The sequence below is a fragment of the Poecilia reticulata genome, linkage group LG1 (genome assembly GCF_000633615.1).
Source record: "Poecilia reticulata strain Guanapo linkage group LG1, Guppy_female_1.0+MT, whole genome shotgun sequence".
Classification (NCBI taxonomy): domain Eukaryota; kingdom Metazoa; phylum Chordata; class Actinopteri; order Cyprinodontiformes; family Poeciliidae; genus Poecilia; species Poecilia reticulata.
This window is the reverse complement of record NC_024331.1, coordinates 29,349,181-29,365,854: the sequence shown is the minus strand read 5'-3', so window position 1 is coordinate 29,365,854 and position 16,674 is coordinate 29,349,181. Positions and strand designations below refer to the sequence as shown.

Below are 16,674 nucleotides of genomic sequence, written 5' to 3'. Positions count from 1 at the left end.
AAAATGAAGGTCTGAATGTATGCTTCTTCTTTTGCTTTGCAGAAAATCCAGCATTACAGCATGATGATGAGTCAGCTCCTTTTATTTTCTCCTAGGTCCAGCAGCTGTGCAAGATTAGGACCAAAAAGAGAAAGTTCCTGCTTAACAGTCAAAATCCAAAAAAGACTGACTCTCTTCTTTTCAGAGCAGAGTGAAACAGGCAGCTGTGGCCAAGTCGAAGGAGGCCAAGCCAAACAAAAAGCAGACACTGAACAGGGGAATGTTTGTCTATGCCAGCTACAGTGCTCTAAACTCCGCAGGGAGAGCTGCTACATTTGAGTGAATCCCGGACCTGCGAACATAACCGACTTCATGCCAAATGAACAGCTGAGAGCCTTTCTAGTTTCTTCCATTTTGAGGCCATTTTGTCTCACAATGATTGGTCTCAGCATTCATTAAAGTAAAATAACGATGTCTTCCAGCTTCATAAGTTTGCTTTTGCTGTCAAATTCAGCTTCTAAGACACTTGATTGAAATCTGGAGCAAGCTGATCAAACCAATCAGTCAACAAGATTAAAATATGGCACTCAGTTGCCAGCTGTAGGGGCTTAACAGACTCCACTGCTCTGCGCCAAAGACATATTTCTGCTGGAACAAAAATAAAAACGATGTTTGATAACCAAGCAGTCAGTTCTGGAAGCTCAGACTAATAGAGGTAAACAGAAAATCCCAGATCCGTTTATCAAAACAGATATTTATAGGATTTGAACAGCAAACCGTTCCTTTTACATAAAGCGTTTAAAGTAGACAAACTAAGCTGAATTAAATAAAATATGTAGTACATACATTGGCTCAAAGTTTCACAGTGAAAGCAATGCATAAATATTTTACAGTGTTGATTACCTGAGTGTTTCAGTGGCTTAGGAAGATATGCAGCTTTATTTAAATAGCAGTCCAGCATCGCAATCCTTCAACATATAAAGTTTGACCATCATCTTAAAAAGGATGCCTCCAGTGTTGAAAAATGAGCGCCACAGTTCTCTCACTTCTTTTACACTCACGCCTTTTCCATTAACCATGAAACTACCCAAACTGAACGGAAACACGCCAATTTAGAAAAAAAACACGTTTTGTTAGGTTTTTGACACCTGACAAGGTGGTTTCTCAGTCGGATCGAAACACATTTTTCACGTCACACGAGTCACATGATCAACAGCCGGATGTTACTACTGGCAGAAACCAAAAAAAAGACGACAGGAAGTGATAGGATGATGACGGTTTGTTTTTGCTTTTTTCTGATAATGTGCAGCTGGCTTCATCAGAGCTCTCACAGCATCACACAGTTCATAAAAAGTTGAGTCACTCAAACGTGTTGAATCCACAGCTCTTCTGTAAAATCAGCCACTACAACTTCCCCAAAACACCGCATACGCTCCCAAATACAGGGAGGCTGTCGCTCCAAAGCCTGAATAAGACGCCGACATCTCCTCTGATTGGCTGATAGATGATGAGAATAACGCCATGATTGAAATATGAATATACGTCTAACTGTTTACATCCGTTGCTGCCATGATTTTTAATAACTTATTGCATGAACAAGCTTATTCACATGATTTTAATTTCATTTATGTAATGAAAACACAGTGAATGTGAATATATATATATATATATATTTTTTCAAAATTAGAATATTGACCAAAGATTTGCACACATTTGTAATGGAAACGCAGCTACTGCTGCAGCACCAGTGCAACAAAGACTAAAATATCACAGCAATGACTCAAAAGTCAGGCTGCACCAAACCCAACACACCACCCTGTTCCCATTGCAGTAGACAGTTATTTTCCACCTTAACTACTGAAACGCCCTCCTAACTGGTCGCCGAGTCCTTGCTGTGAAACCTCTGCAGATGGTCCAGAACGCTGTGGCTTGTCTAGCCCTGTTACTGGCTTGTACAACTCACATAGTTTTTCCCTTTATTGGGAACAACAAGTAGAATAAACTCCAGCCCGGACCAGATCTCTTGGTCCAGTTCCAATAAATAGAGACAGTTTTACCAGAAGTAAAGATGCAATGGGTTGAATCCTCTCATCTGATAATTCAATTCATACCCTAAAGCCATTTATGCAGGCCTGAGGGAGGCTGAAGGGACCAGTGGGGATTCCCACACTGTACTGGTTGGAACCTGCTGATATTATTTTTATTGTTACACAGTCACATGATCTTTCACCATGGTTTCATTTCATTTTAACGCTCCGTCTTGGTACTTGAACAGAATATATTAAGCTAAATTTACATTTTGTACATTTTTATACATCCATTTGGGTCTCTTGAAAAAAAAGATCACTCAGCCGTTTTTAAGTTATTGTTTTTTGGTGTCTCCTCTAGAATGTAACACCACAAATCAGCAGGCACTGCCTGTTACATAGCAACCCCAAAAAAAGCCCAGCCCGTTAACCAGCGACCCAAGTTGAGCTCCCGTACATCTGATCAGCTGGTTTTACTGCTGCATGCTCTGTACAATGGCTGCTAGAAAAGACAAGTGTTTTGTGGTTGACTTTCCATTGAGAAACCACATGCATTATTTCTGGTTGCACAGGAGGCTCTACTTCTGCTTTTCAGAAATGTATGGTTGTATAATTTGCAGCCATTTTCACATATGAGAATAAAAGTTAAGTTCGGGTCGTGACTAGCAGCTTAATTATATTTAAAGTGATAAGATTCTCAAAAGCAGCGCATTCTGAAAAAACGAAGCAATCTTGGACAATCTTATTGTCCAAAAATAATTCTGTGCAAAAAATGTAATGAACATGTTTTGTATAGGCCATAAACCTATGTTAACCTGTTCAAAGAAGCATTATTGATCACCTTAAAGGTGATCAATAACTCATCTTTATATGATTATTCAGGTTTGACCTTTTAAATGCCAATGTTTATAAATGCATTTTTGAGATGTATTTGATTCAGTTTAGATGCTAGAATAGAATTTTATACATAATAGTACAAGTCAAAATATTCATCATTCCTTTTCTACCAGTTGTAAAGTTAACCACAAAGTTGTCTTGATGCAATTTTTTGCAAAATCATTGTTTTCATTGTCTTGGTTTTTCCTAACAATTTCTTCTTCACCCTTTGCAATGATTCATATCAAACATGACAGAATAAAGTGGGATGATCATTGATCATTGATGGGACTACTTAATAAATAGTTTGCAGTTAATCTTTGTGCTTTTACAGGTATTTTTCCAGTGCATGTCAGGGAATCAGGTAATTCTACACCAAACCAAGGAGAAATTGTAAAACAGGTCTTTGTGTTTGTGTGGGGTGTGGCTGCTCTCCCACCAGGTTGAGGCCACAGCTCTAAGTGACCCTGAACTACTTTAAAAAATGGACTTTTAACAATGAACGCATGTAACTGCACCGATCTGCATGACAAGACTCAACCTCGGGTTAGGGAGGAGAAAGAAAGTTTCTTGTTTTCTTTCAGTCTGTGTGTAATTTGATCCTTGACCTTTAACAATCGGTTCAGTTTTCTTTTTCACCAAAAAGTTGAACTTCAGATCATGTTGCACCACCTGACAAACATGTTTGCTGTGAAACACAAGCCCATTTCCACTGCCACAACAGGTTCGTCTTTTCTTCCTCCGCTTTTATGGGTCTTCAGAAGCTTCCTTGTAATATCTGGGTCAGTGTTTCAATGGGTGCTGCAGGCTACATTCATGATCAGTACTCTTAATGGAGCCAAGTTCTGAATAACAGAGGTTCTGCAGAACAGTGTTTTAAGGATTCAACTAAATACTTCAGAAAGAAGACACATATATCATTTAGACTTTTGCCCTCAAGCTGAGCAGGAGACACTAACTGCTTATGTCAAAAAAAGACATGTGAACAGTAATAGTTGTTTTTGTAATGAATAGGCAGGTGGTTAATAAGAATGTTTCCCTTTTAGCTTGTCAAGTACAGTCACACTGAAAACATCCATCCATTTTCTTTACACCCTTCTCCCTTTGTGGGGTCGGGAGGGTTGCTGGTGCCTCTCCAGCTAACGTTCCGGGCGAGGGGCAGGGTCACCCTGGACAGGTCACTAGTCTGTCGCAGGGCAACACAGAGACACACTACCATGCACACACACACCTAGGGACAATTTGGAGAGGCCAATTGACCTGACAGTCATGTTTTTGGACTGTGGGAGGAAACCGGAGTACCTGGAGAAAACCCACCATGCACAGGGAGAACATGCAAACTCCATGCAGAAAGACTGGGGCCGGGAATCAAACCCAGAACCTTCTTGCTGCAAGGCAACAGCTCTACCAACTGTGCCACTGTGCAGCCCCATATTGAAAACATTAGAACTGAAATGTTCATTTATTTCAGTAAGTCAATTAAATAATTCAAACACAATATATAGATTAATTACATAGACTGATTTTTTCAGGCGCTTGTTTCTGGTAACTATGATGACTGTCTGCTTAAATATAGCATGATATTTTAAATTATAACATTAAACTTTAAAGCAGAATTGTGAGCTTGATAAAAAGTCAATTGAAAACCTGCTTAAAGGTTGTTGTTTTTTTTGTTTTGTTTTTTTAAGTAGTTTTAATAAAAATGAGCCACATAATCTAATTTACTGAGCATCAATCTATCTATCATGTTTATTTGTATAGCACATTTCAGCTACGAGGCAGTTTAAAGTGCTTTACATCATAAAAACACAAAAATAAAAAGTCTTAAAACCATCATACAGAAACCAGTGATAAACATTACATTTTGATCAGTGCCATCGCCAAAATCATCAATGGACATTAAATATGTTGCTCAATGTTTGATTTACTATGGTTCAAAAACAATTCTTCACAGTTGGGTCTTTATCTGTGATTTAAAGGAACTCAGTGTTTCAGCTGCTTTGCAGTTTTCTGGAAGTTTGTTCCAGATTTGCTGAATGCTGGTTCTGGTTCTGGGTACGCACTTCAGACCAGAATATGACTTTATAACATTTCTCTGACTGGTTTGAAAAGAAACTCTTGACACAATTAATTTAAATCAAAGCAATTTTTTCTTCCTGTGAGAGTTTGCAAAAGACTAGAGCACAGCTTTACATTGAACTAGGAAAATTATAGAGACAGAGAGATACAATGGAATGCAGATCAAATTGTATTCATGTGATAGAATGGCCCAGTCAGAGTCCAGACTTTAATCCACCTGGGAATATGTCCCATGACTTTCCAATCTGACTGAGTTTGAGGAAATTTTTAACAAAAGAATAAGCAAAAGCTTCAGTCTTTAGATGTACAAACATATTTCAAAAGAATGCTTCTATTTTTGCCACATTGTTCAGATTTTAATTTGTTAAAAACTTTTTTTAAAACTATGTCTTCCATGCAATGCACGACATTGTGTTCATCTAATACCTAGAATTCTACTATTATACATTAAAGTTTATGGTTGTAATGTGGCAAAATGTGAAAAAGCCCAGAGTATGTGAATACTTTAGCAAGGCGCTATGAACTTATGCATATTTAAATGTTTTGTGTCTGTTTAGGTTAGGACACTTTTTTTAAAGAGAGAAATGGAGTGTTATGTAAAAGGCGCAAGAGGCCATTAATTCCACCCCCTATCCCTACAACACACACACACGCACACACACGCACACACACACACACCCACACACACACACACACACGCCCCTTTCTCTCACCAAAACACACAAACAAACTCTCCTCACTTTATTTGCGCCAACTATGCGTGACCTACTTTGGGAACCTTTCAAGCTGAACAATTAGCATTTTTGCAAAGTGTCTTCCTCTATATTATCCTTTCCATGGAGGAACGGGACAAACCGTAGGCTTAATTATAGAGGCTTGGCGCAAACATTTGGGTGAGTTATTGTAAAACATGAATGATGAAGGCATGTCTTGTTCAATCAGTCAAGTGTATCAGGCACAAACTCCATTTTGACTTAATGTCTCAACGATACGCCGAGACAGTTTTTCACAGCACAAAATTGTTCAAAACTCTAATTTGTTACAATGAAAACCAATTCTTCGCTCTGTGTGACTGATAAACAAAATCTCACAAGCCACCTGAGTGCAGAGCTCTTGTGAGAAAACTCACAGACTTCCTGCATGGTAGGTAAACAAAAGACAGCCATTGAACAACACAGATTCACACTGCAGCTTGCTATAAAACCACGGCATTCATCAGCAAACAGAAGCACGCACTATGCTTTGTTGCAGCCCTGGTATTCAGTTTCCACCTCCTTTATGCAGTTTGTTAATAACCTCGACAACATAAGGGAATGCCAGCAGTAGGTAACAGAGAGAGGATCCCCAGTTGCAAGCCAGGACTTAGAGGATTTCTGGCCCTCTGTCGCCAGCCTGTGAGTCGGGAAGAAGTTCAACTAAGGACAGGACAAGTTTTCAAATCAAAGCAGCGTTGCCTCTTGTAAAGTATCACACTTTTATTAGAGTGTTAAGTTTGGCCTAGAAAGTGAGCTGTTCCTGTTGTTGGCAGCAGTGTTGTGCACTTGTGCATAAGTGTGGGGGAGGCTGTGGAGATGTTTTAAGACGCCTTATTCAGATTTACCACAAAAGCATCTGGTTATTGTATCATCTCTTAAAAAATAATACATTGTTTCCATAACCGTAGCTCTTACAAAACATTTTAATCTGAAAAACATAATGGGATCATAAATGTCATGTAATGAGTCAAAAATCAAAAGTGGTAGGATGCAAAGGAGGCTCACCAGAAGCACAAACCCCACATAACTTATATCAGATAAATAAATGACTAATTTAAGCTCAGCCTTGCTTCTCTTAAATTAATATTTGTAGGGGTTGTCATTGTCCCCTCCCCCACCCCTGCTGCCCCAGTGGAAACTTTAATAAACCCACTTTAAACTGTAATTAGGCCATCAATCAGTTTATGATATGTTTTATTGGGTGTGAAATCTGTTTACTAATGTGATTGCCACTTTATCATCTGACTCGGTGTCAAATTTGCACCTGTTAAACTTTGCACCCTATGAAAGTAAGTTCGTTATTTATTGGATAGTTTAAAACACAATCGCTTAAAGTAAATGAATAAAACTACCAACATGTTTCTGCCTGTTTTAATTTGGTATATTAACAGTTACCTGTGGGCTGACATTTTACTGCAACAAGCAAAAAAAAAAAATTATATATAATCTCCTCATAAAGACACTAGTCAATGTGTTTGGAAAAGTTTATTCAACATATAAAGAATCAGAACAAAATAGTTGTGAACTTTTTCCCCCACTCTATTTTGTTCACTCAGAAACTGCTTAAATGTTTCTGGCTAGAACAAAAACATACAGAAAACTGTACGTATCTAAAAATGACCACAGTTTAACAGGTCAGTTATTAGCTGTTCTACTAGTTCTACTAATTATAATAATAGTAAAAAAGAAATTGCTTTTGTATTGAGTATTTTCCATGCACAAAGTGACATTTTATGCAGTCAAGTGACAATGTTACCTCCAGTTGTTACAAATAAAACTCTATCAAGTTTTTACCAGCATTTCACTGAAAAGTAGCTACTGTTGCGCTTAGCAGATGTGCAGATCCTGCTAGTTTGGGGGGTTTAGGTGGGGAAGGCATAGGGGAAGGATGCTCTGTGAGGCAGAAGCTTGACATGGATTCTGCAGCTCTAAGGAAGAGCTTCATGGATAGGAAAGATCTGCTGTAGTAGTTTGTATTAGAACAAATGTTTATATTTATATTATATATTTATGTTATATTTTGTTATAATTTGCTCCATGGAAGAAGACACTCGGAGATTGTTTACCTAATTGAACTTGTAGTGCTTCAGGTACATAGAAGACTATATGAGATACTATTTTATTGCAAAACAAAGGTGTAACACCCTAGATGTGCAACCCGGTTGGAATAAAAAAGGAAATTGTCACGTTGCTGGGGAACAAAGAGAGTCAGCTGGTGGGGCTATCATGATATCACCCGGTGAAATTTGCAGAGATAAAAAGCTCTTGGATCTGGTGCAGCACTGTGCAGCAGTTAAAATCCACCTAAAACTCACCACTATTCATCTCTTTCACTGTGACTTCTCAGCTCTGCTTCAGCCAAAGACACAGAGAGTCTGGACATCAAGCATGACCTTAACCTGTTTGCTTAGTTATCAGGTGCAAAAAACATGCACAACACTCCAATTTATTCCTATACACAAATAAGCTTAAACTTTATTTTGCTCAAGTTATTTCGAAGCATAATATTTTATATAAGTAGACAAATCCTGAGCAGCTGAGAAAGCACCGCTCTACAGATGTTAAAATTTTATCCTTTAGGCCCACTTCTAGTATTCAGAAAACCATTCACACTAGGGGAAACGCTGAAGGGTTTTATGTATTCATCTTCTTTAATGCAGATTGTTTAATTAATTTTAAAAGAAGTACAAAAGTCCAACACCTCCTCTTGCAATAAAAACAAGATACAGGTCTGTTCTCTTTTTAAAATGACAATAAAAGTCTGGAAGCTGAACAAGATCTTTTCTCTAAATAAAGGAAGCTTGTCTTTTCTGTTGAGTGGTATTATTTTTATCAGTGCATTTTTCGCAGCTGGACACAGTGACTAAAGAGTTAAAAGCATTTATTGAGCAATCTACCATATTTACTTACGTGCGCAATATATGTTGGAGTGTCTGAAATGACACAGTTGCTGAGAAACTGTCACATCTACAATTATGCAACAACAAAGTCAAAGCAAGTGAACAATTAAACACTTTTTTTTTTTTTTTTCAAAAAAGCAACGTGACATAAAAAGACAACACAAACCTGTGACCTAAAGTTTATCTCAGGACCAGATTAGCACATTTTAAATGATTAAATATTCCCCATCTTACACAGGAATGTGCATAATTAAAAGTTAAAACAGTGGCGAGTCTGTCATTTTCTCCCACCTTCACCTGAAAGGTCGGTCCACCAAGCCAAAGATGCAGCTGCCCGTTTTCGAGTCAGGAACACATAATGCACTGGGAGGCCCTGTGCATGCCTGGTGTCGGGAATTTAATTGGATATTAGTATCCAACGGTGTCTGAATTAATCAAATCATTTCCATCCATTAATTTAGTGGAGGAACATACAATTAAAGTCTTGTTAGTGTTCTCTCAGGAGTGTGCCTTTTCATCCCTCTGCAGAACATTGAGAGTTGGCCACAGTCCAGGCGAAAGCATTTTTCCGGCTCAAATCTGATACTTCCTTGCGATGTCAAGTTGCAGAATCTGGTTTCAGGCGAAGGGAACAGAAAAATGTCAATCTGTTGTGTGGGTTGCTTTTTCAAAGGCTAGAGGACATGTTTAGATGTTTTAATTAGGAACTCTGAAACTAGACAAAGTATTGAAAGCGTCAGTTTGAATTTTACATTTTGCTGGATTATGATATTAAAAGACGAAAAGTTATCTTGGATTAATTCCGCCTGATAAAACATTAATGTGTAAATTGATGTCACATGAGGAGAAACTTTAAGAGACTGGATCAGCAGGTCAAATACCGAAAAATCTGATTTTTCTTTTCCTACGCTTGAAATTTATGAAATCCATTTTCATTGAATGCATTAAACAGCAGAACGCTCCATTCTGGTTTAAAAAGAATAAGTCATGCATCCGTTTTTCGTCCAAACCCGCTAATCCTTGCAGGGTCACGGAGGGCATGTGTCTGTCTCCAGAAGTCGTTTGGTGAGAGATCACCAGTCCATCATGTTACACACAAACACAACATGCACACACTCACTCCTAAATGCTAGTTAAAGAGACCAATGAGCTTAACAGTGAAAGTTTTGGGTTGTGGGAGGAAACTGGAATACCTGGTGAGAATCCATAACCATCTGCACAACTGAGAACAGGACAAAAACATGCAAACTCCCTGCAGAAAGAGCAAATTACTGCAACTCCATTCAGCTCAAATACCTCTATCAACTTGTTTTATGTGTTGTAGTCCAGGGACAGCCTAAATCGCTAACAAAATTGTCGATGACTGTGTAAAAAAAGATTTGTGTGTTTGCCAGGGGCTAAATTTCTTCATGTGACCATTTTGCAACAATTTTACTTTTAGTTATCTCAAAATATGTGCATCCATTTGCCCAAATGTATCAAATTAGTTACACCAGTGTAATGCTTAAAATAAATTCTGACGTGTAATGACGGCGCTTGGAAAGATTTAATGTTTCAATTGTTGAGTTTTGTGTTTTTATGATGTAAAGCACTTTGAACTGCCTTGTTGCTGAAATGTACAAATACAATTACAATTTGATTTAATTTTATAAATGAATCCAAATAATAAAATTATGCAAACCCAACAAATACAAAATGGCAATTTATATTGCTTTTTAAAAAATTTTTTAGGTAATTACCACCGTCGGCAAATAGAGAGCAATAGCTGTGCTTTTTATGGCTGTAGAAGCTTAAAAGAAAAGACCACAGCTGGACGCATCTCCTAAATTTCTAAACTGACCAAATCTAAATGTTTATATGTGAGGTAACACTTCTGATATGGACGGAAGAGGATTAAGTCCTATAAAACAATAGTTCTGACTTTAATCTCAGAATGTTTCTCAGAACTTCTGCCAAATTCAGTTTTTTTTTTTCCTCTGAACTCAGACTTTTGATGTCAGAAAAAAGTCTGAATTTGAAGACTGAGTTTGGAATTCAGAGAAAAATGAGGAGAGTTTTGAGAGAAAAAGTTACAATTCTGACATTAAAGACAGAATTCAGAGAAAGGAGATTCTGAATTCTTGGATTTGGAGATCAAAGTCAGAATTCTGAGAAAAGAAAGTTAGAATTTGGAGATCAAAGTCAGAATTCTCAGGGGAAAAAAGTTAAAATTCAGAAGAAGAAAAAACAACAAAAAATTTTGAGATTAAACTCAGAATTTTGAGGAAAAAAGTCAGAAATCCGAGATTAAATTCTGAATTTATTTTTTTCTTCTGTGGTCCTAATCCTCATCCACAGATATGACAAGAGACTATAGTAACAATAAGCTAATCATGTTGCTGTGTCACTCTACCTGGAACATATTTGTATCTATCTATAGTTTCTATATGTGTTTTATATTTGCATTGTTAAAGTATGTGTATTTTTTTCCCTTTGTGGGCTCCTGCCTCCCCACCTTGCTGCCATGTGGCCCACCACTTCCTGTCATCCTGTCTGACATTAGGTCTAAGCTGGATCTCATTAGGACCAAGGTGGCAGTGATCCCGTCAACATCGCTTTGGCTCCTGCCATATGGGTTGCCTCCAAGGCAACGGGGCTGTATCAGTCTCCGCAGAGCTGCAAGCCTTGTTATAGCACATGCACAAACACACACAGACGGAGTATCTACTCTTTAGACAAGTGTGCACAGCTCATATAAAGCAGAATAAACACGTCAAACCCAGAGGATAGAAAAATCATGATAAGGTGAAATGCAGTATAAATAAACTCAAACACAGATACGTCTGAGCAGGCACAGAGCTCACTGCACCAGAGCCACAAGTATTTGATAAGGAGCACAGTAATTAAATGGATAATCAATCTGCTAAAGATTTTCAAGACTAAGACTAAATCTAACCAGGTGAACTTGCTGGCAAATATATATTTTGCACTGCTTTGGAAAAGCACTCAACTCCTTAAACTTACATTTTTCCTCATAACCCCAAAGTTCAAAGCCGTTTTTTTTATGATTTCACATGTCAAACCAACACAAGGAAGCCCAAAGTTGTAAAGTGAAAGGAACTTAAACTGGGGGCTGGTGTAGTCTTTAGGCGAAAACCTGGTTACACCCCGGACCGGTTCATTACACGGCAACACAGAGACACACAGAGACACACAAACAACACATTCATACCTAAGGGCAGTTTAGACACCAATTAACTGAACAGTCATGTATTCGGACTGGAGGAAGCCAGAGTACCCAGAGACAACCCGTCCATTATTTATGCTCTCTACAAATTTGGCCATTAATATGTATTTTCAGCCACATGGTGCTATTTTATACCGCAATCAAATAGCTATGTTAACTTCAGTTGTTGTAAAAATGCTGTATATCTCAAATATAACTTAAAAGAAAATTGACTTCGTAATTCAGCATCTTGAAATTGGACCTGTCTGTTTAAAAAACTCCTGCTCTTTCTGAAACTCTGCCTTCAAAAAGTCATCACAACATGGCTACTCTATTAACTCTTTAAAGTTTTTACCAGCGTTACACTGAGCATCATTATAATAAATATGGAAGTACAACACAAGTTCATCTTCTTTCAACCACTAATTTCACTTCTAATTAAATTTCATTGCTTGTTTGATTTTATTAATCTTTTTTTTTAATTTGCTTTAAACAAACCTGCTATGTTTCAGATCTAAATGATTTATAGCTGCATTTTCTATGCAAACTTCTTTATTTTACTAAAATATTTAGTTGTGTTAGTCGTGTAAATAATTTTTTCTTGATCATTTTTTCTTATCAATCTTTTGTGGCCCTCAATTACTTTCAACTTGACAGTTTTGGACCATGGCGTAATAAGCTTGGACAACCGGAAAAGCTGAATAATATGTCCAGATCTATGATTGAATGGTTCAGATTTATACTTATTATTGTAACAAGATGGCCCAGTCATAGTCCAGATTACATTAAACCACAGAATTGTTAATTTTTCCCTCTTTAACAATGAAACGCTATTTTGTTTCAATCTACTTAAAATCTAAACTGAAAATGTACAAATATTTTTGCAATGTATTGTATCTGGCAGTTCATCCTGCTAAATCAGAACCAAAAATGATAGCAAATGACATGAAGACAACTTAAAAACTCAAAGGTACGGCAAGCAGGACAATCAGTGAGCTCTTCAGAAGGATAAACTGAGAAGGTAAATTTCCACTTCATGACTGTTGATTGTTTCTGTACCAAAACCAGTTACTTGTTCCACCAACACCATCTGAGCAGAGGTCTGTATACACACACCAACAGCACCTCACTGAAGATCTGCAGGTAAGCTGCAGGTAGTTTATGACTATGTTTATATTTCTTTTTTTTTCCCTCCGGCTCATAAAATCTGTGTCACTCACATGTCCTCCATAAAACGGCGATAATGTGTTTATCACCTGTCCAACTTCCAGAACATAATGACCTTAAAGTTCAGCGATTTTACTGGTATTTAATACGCATCTGTTTAAGTTTAGGGCTTTTTTCTTTGATGTTGTTTTGGTTTAACAGTTTAAGTTACAGCTTAAAAACATTAACACCTTTATTATGTACTTTCTTCAGATGAATCTGGTAGACCAGAACAAAACCGAACCTCAACATCTGGGTTTGATTTCTACCATCTTAGCAAGCTAGCAGATTTATTTTCCCCTAGGCCTCAACATAATCAGCTGTTTATTACACGTGTTTGGCAACAAAATCTTGTAATAATCAGACATTTATTATTTATAATGCTTCCAACAGACTACAATAAACAGCTATTTGCATTTTAGGAGATCTCAGCTAGACGACTTGATAAGAAACCAATAAAATAAGTCTATATTTATGGATTGCTTGCAGATAAGAGCTAAACTTTGCCTTGGTGTTGCAGTGCAGCACGGGGAAATGATGTCATGTCTGCGACCTGAACCTTGTTGTGTAATTCCAGTTCCCACTGTGTCACAATGCATTTTAAGTACTTTAAGTGTTACTGATTCCATTTTGCAGTTCTCAAGGTAAACATCACTTATGAAACATTCAAGAGGAATACTCTGAAAGACATAAGTAAAGCTGCTCCTCAAATTTCAACCAGAGACTCCTTTGAGACGCGTTTTCTTCCTCTTACCTTGACATGCTGTCAGCGATGCAGTTCTGACCCGAGAAGCCTTCACTCCTGGCTGACAGCGAACCCTGTGACAACCCTGGCCGAGATTTCCACGACTCCATTAACGCCGTTACAGGTGAAATTAGATTCAACAAAGGGTTGGACGGGTCTCTCATGTCATGCCGCGTGAATGACATTGTTCCTTGCGCTCCAATCTGGTAATGGAATGAGTGTCCGCCGGAATTAACTCCAACAATGGCGGAGGTGGACATGCTGTTATTCTCTTGGTAATAGCTGCCGTCATTGGACTCCTGTTTGACCCCTTTAGACAGTACATTGTTGGAGAACAAGTCTGTCTCATAGTTCCCATTCACAGAAGAGACTGGGGGTCCTAGGATCCCAGAGAGACTGTACTCGTCGATGTTGTTCCTCAGGGATAAATATGTGGTCTCGGATGCAGGGAAGAGGCTGAGGGACGGCGACGTCTCTCCGAAGGGCTGCTGGTTCATGCAACCCTCGTTTTTGTTTGGCTCACTCTTAATCTGCGTGATTAACGGCGTGCTGCTCACGTTACATTTGGAGCTGCCGAGACACATGCTCCGGAAGTCAGTTTCAGGTTCATTCTTGATGTACTTAACCATGCCCATCTGGTCCAGCCCCACGCTGAACACCTCCCCGTCCACCATCTCCACTTTAGGGAACTCAAAGTTCTTGAAATCTGTGTCTCTGGTCATCCCCTCCGCGTCCGGACTGTTGGTGTCGTTCTGAACCAAACCTAGCCCACCAGCCGGACTGGACACAGGAAACCCAACAGAGGAGGAGTTCTGGGGGCTGCTGGCAGCCATTGGGCCCCCAGAGGCCGGACTGGAGATGGACAGCCTTGCTGTGTTACTGTTATTAGTAGCAGCAGTGCAGCTGCCACCAGTGGGGCTGGAAACAGACGACCTAATGTTACAAGTCGTGCTGCAGGATGGAGGGGATCGCACGCTGCTCATACTCTGTGGGCTGGACATGGGGGACCTCATGACATTAAGCGGACTGGTCAGCGGGGGCGAACCAACTGTGCTGGACTCTACAGGGCTACATGTGACTGAATTCCTGCTCTTGATGTTGGCTAGAGTTGCTGCGCACAAAGTCTGGCTTCCAGGGCTGCTGACAGACGAGCATAGTGGTCCAAAGCATGTAGGGCTGGTTGTAGATGACACCATGTTGTTGCTGCCTCCGGGGCTTGAGATGCAGCTGGACGTCTGGGGACTGCAGGACAGGGAGGACACAAGCATGGACGCTGAACTAACTACAGTCCCAGTGGTGCTTTCCCTGGGAGTGGCACCTGGCTGTTGAAAGCCAAATGGCTTCAACTTGGGGCTCTTTTTGGAGCCGCACTGGTTCTCCTCCAGCGAGCGCCCACACACTGGGTAAGGTTTCCCTGGGCTTGAGCTGCCTCCATGATGGCTGAAAGCAAAGTCCGCCTCTCTGGCAGCGTTCATATACAGACCCATAGACTCAGCCACAGTCTTGGAAAGCTCCTTGGAGTCCATTTCCTGTTTAAGACCATGCAGGGTGTTGTTGAAGTGTGGGAGAACAAATGGCTGGCTCTGGCTGAGCTGAAGCGTTGGCTGCTCCTGCTTCTTGGTATTCTTGTCTTTGCTGTCGGCTGCCAGGCTTCCAGCACAGCAGCTGACATTGACTACGTCCATCAGGATGTCGCTGCTAGTCAGACTCGAATCCTCTGTGCTGCAGGAGTACTCCATCGTGCTCGGGGCTTCAGACCATTTATTCTCTGCGTCTTCTCCATCAAAGAAACTTTGGTATCCTTTGGTCTCCATTGCTGGCTCATTGAGTCACCTGGCAAACAAACAAAGCACTTATTATGGATATCAGATTGCAAATTGCTTAGTTTAATTAGACCTGTCACAATAAGCAATAAATCAATTAAATGTATGATAAATTGAAACAAACGCAATAATTTCCATTTGGATGATTAATAATTTTTCTCATTTTTTTTCTTTCTACCAAAAGCTGGATGAAAAACGTCATCTGTCTGGTGCTTTGGTCCTAAGTAGCTCTTTTTTTGAAGAACAATTCTGTTATTACGTAGACTGTGTTCATTTATTTTAGAAGACTTAAACTGTCTTCCAGTTCCAGTGAAATTTTCATTGTAGTTTAAAGTTTATTGATAATTGAGAATGTGCTCTTGTATTATTATATCATACCACTACCTGAAAAAGGTCACAAAACTACAACATTATGGTTTTTCACCATAACTTTTGGGACAACCAAAATGGATTATACTGTTTTTTTTTGTTTTTTTTTGTCAGACCAAGAGAAATTTTAAAACAGTAGCATAACAGGTTATTATTCCTGTTTTGTTGATATTTGTATTGATATTTCATACAATTTTCCAATGCTGGTGTATTTGTGGTTTTAAAAAAAAGTTTTCCACCTTGCTTCAATGAAAATGTAATGTGCTGTTTATTAGTTTTATAACAATGTTAATTTATTTGCTTTCTCCTCAAAAAGAATACTAGGAATTTTTTTTTAAAAGAAACACTTGAAACTAAGAGTTACCGTCACTCAAAAACCTTATTTCTCTTTCCACTCAATTAATACCCTGGTTTTAAATAAACATTGAGCAAATCACCAAATGATCCACTTTAAACATTATTTTAAAAAAATAGTCAAGGCATCTTGAAATAAAATAAATTTAGAGTTAAAAACAAATATGGACAATAACCTACTGTTTTTGCATAAAAGATGGCATTCTGAAGGTAATAAAAAAAATGTTTTGGAAAATGACGGGTACAAGTATGTGCATTAAACAAAAGCTGCACAAGGTAACTAATACATCATTATACAATCTGCCATAAAGATCATGTTGAACTACAGAGTCTATAAAACCAGGGATTTGTTATGA

At 38.7% G+C, this 16,674-nt stretch overlaps 1 protein-coding gene across 1 annotated transcript in view; it reads right to left on the bottom strand.

The window, feature by feature from the left end:
• Nucleotides 1-16,674, bottom strand: part of nr3c2 (nuclear receptor subfamily 3, group C, member 2) — a 104,739-nt gene that overhangs the window by 86,295 nt on the left and 1,770 nt on the right. The window contains exon 2 of the mRNA XM_008420339.2: nt 13,782-15,605. Within this exon, the coding sequence (XP_008418561.1) occupies nt 13,782-15,586 (1,805 nt within the window). The 5' untranslated portion in view covers nt 15,587-15,605. The remainder of the gene's footprint in view (nt 1-13,781; nt 15,606-16,674) is intronic.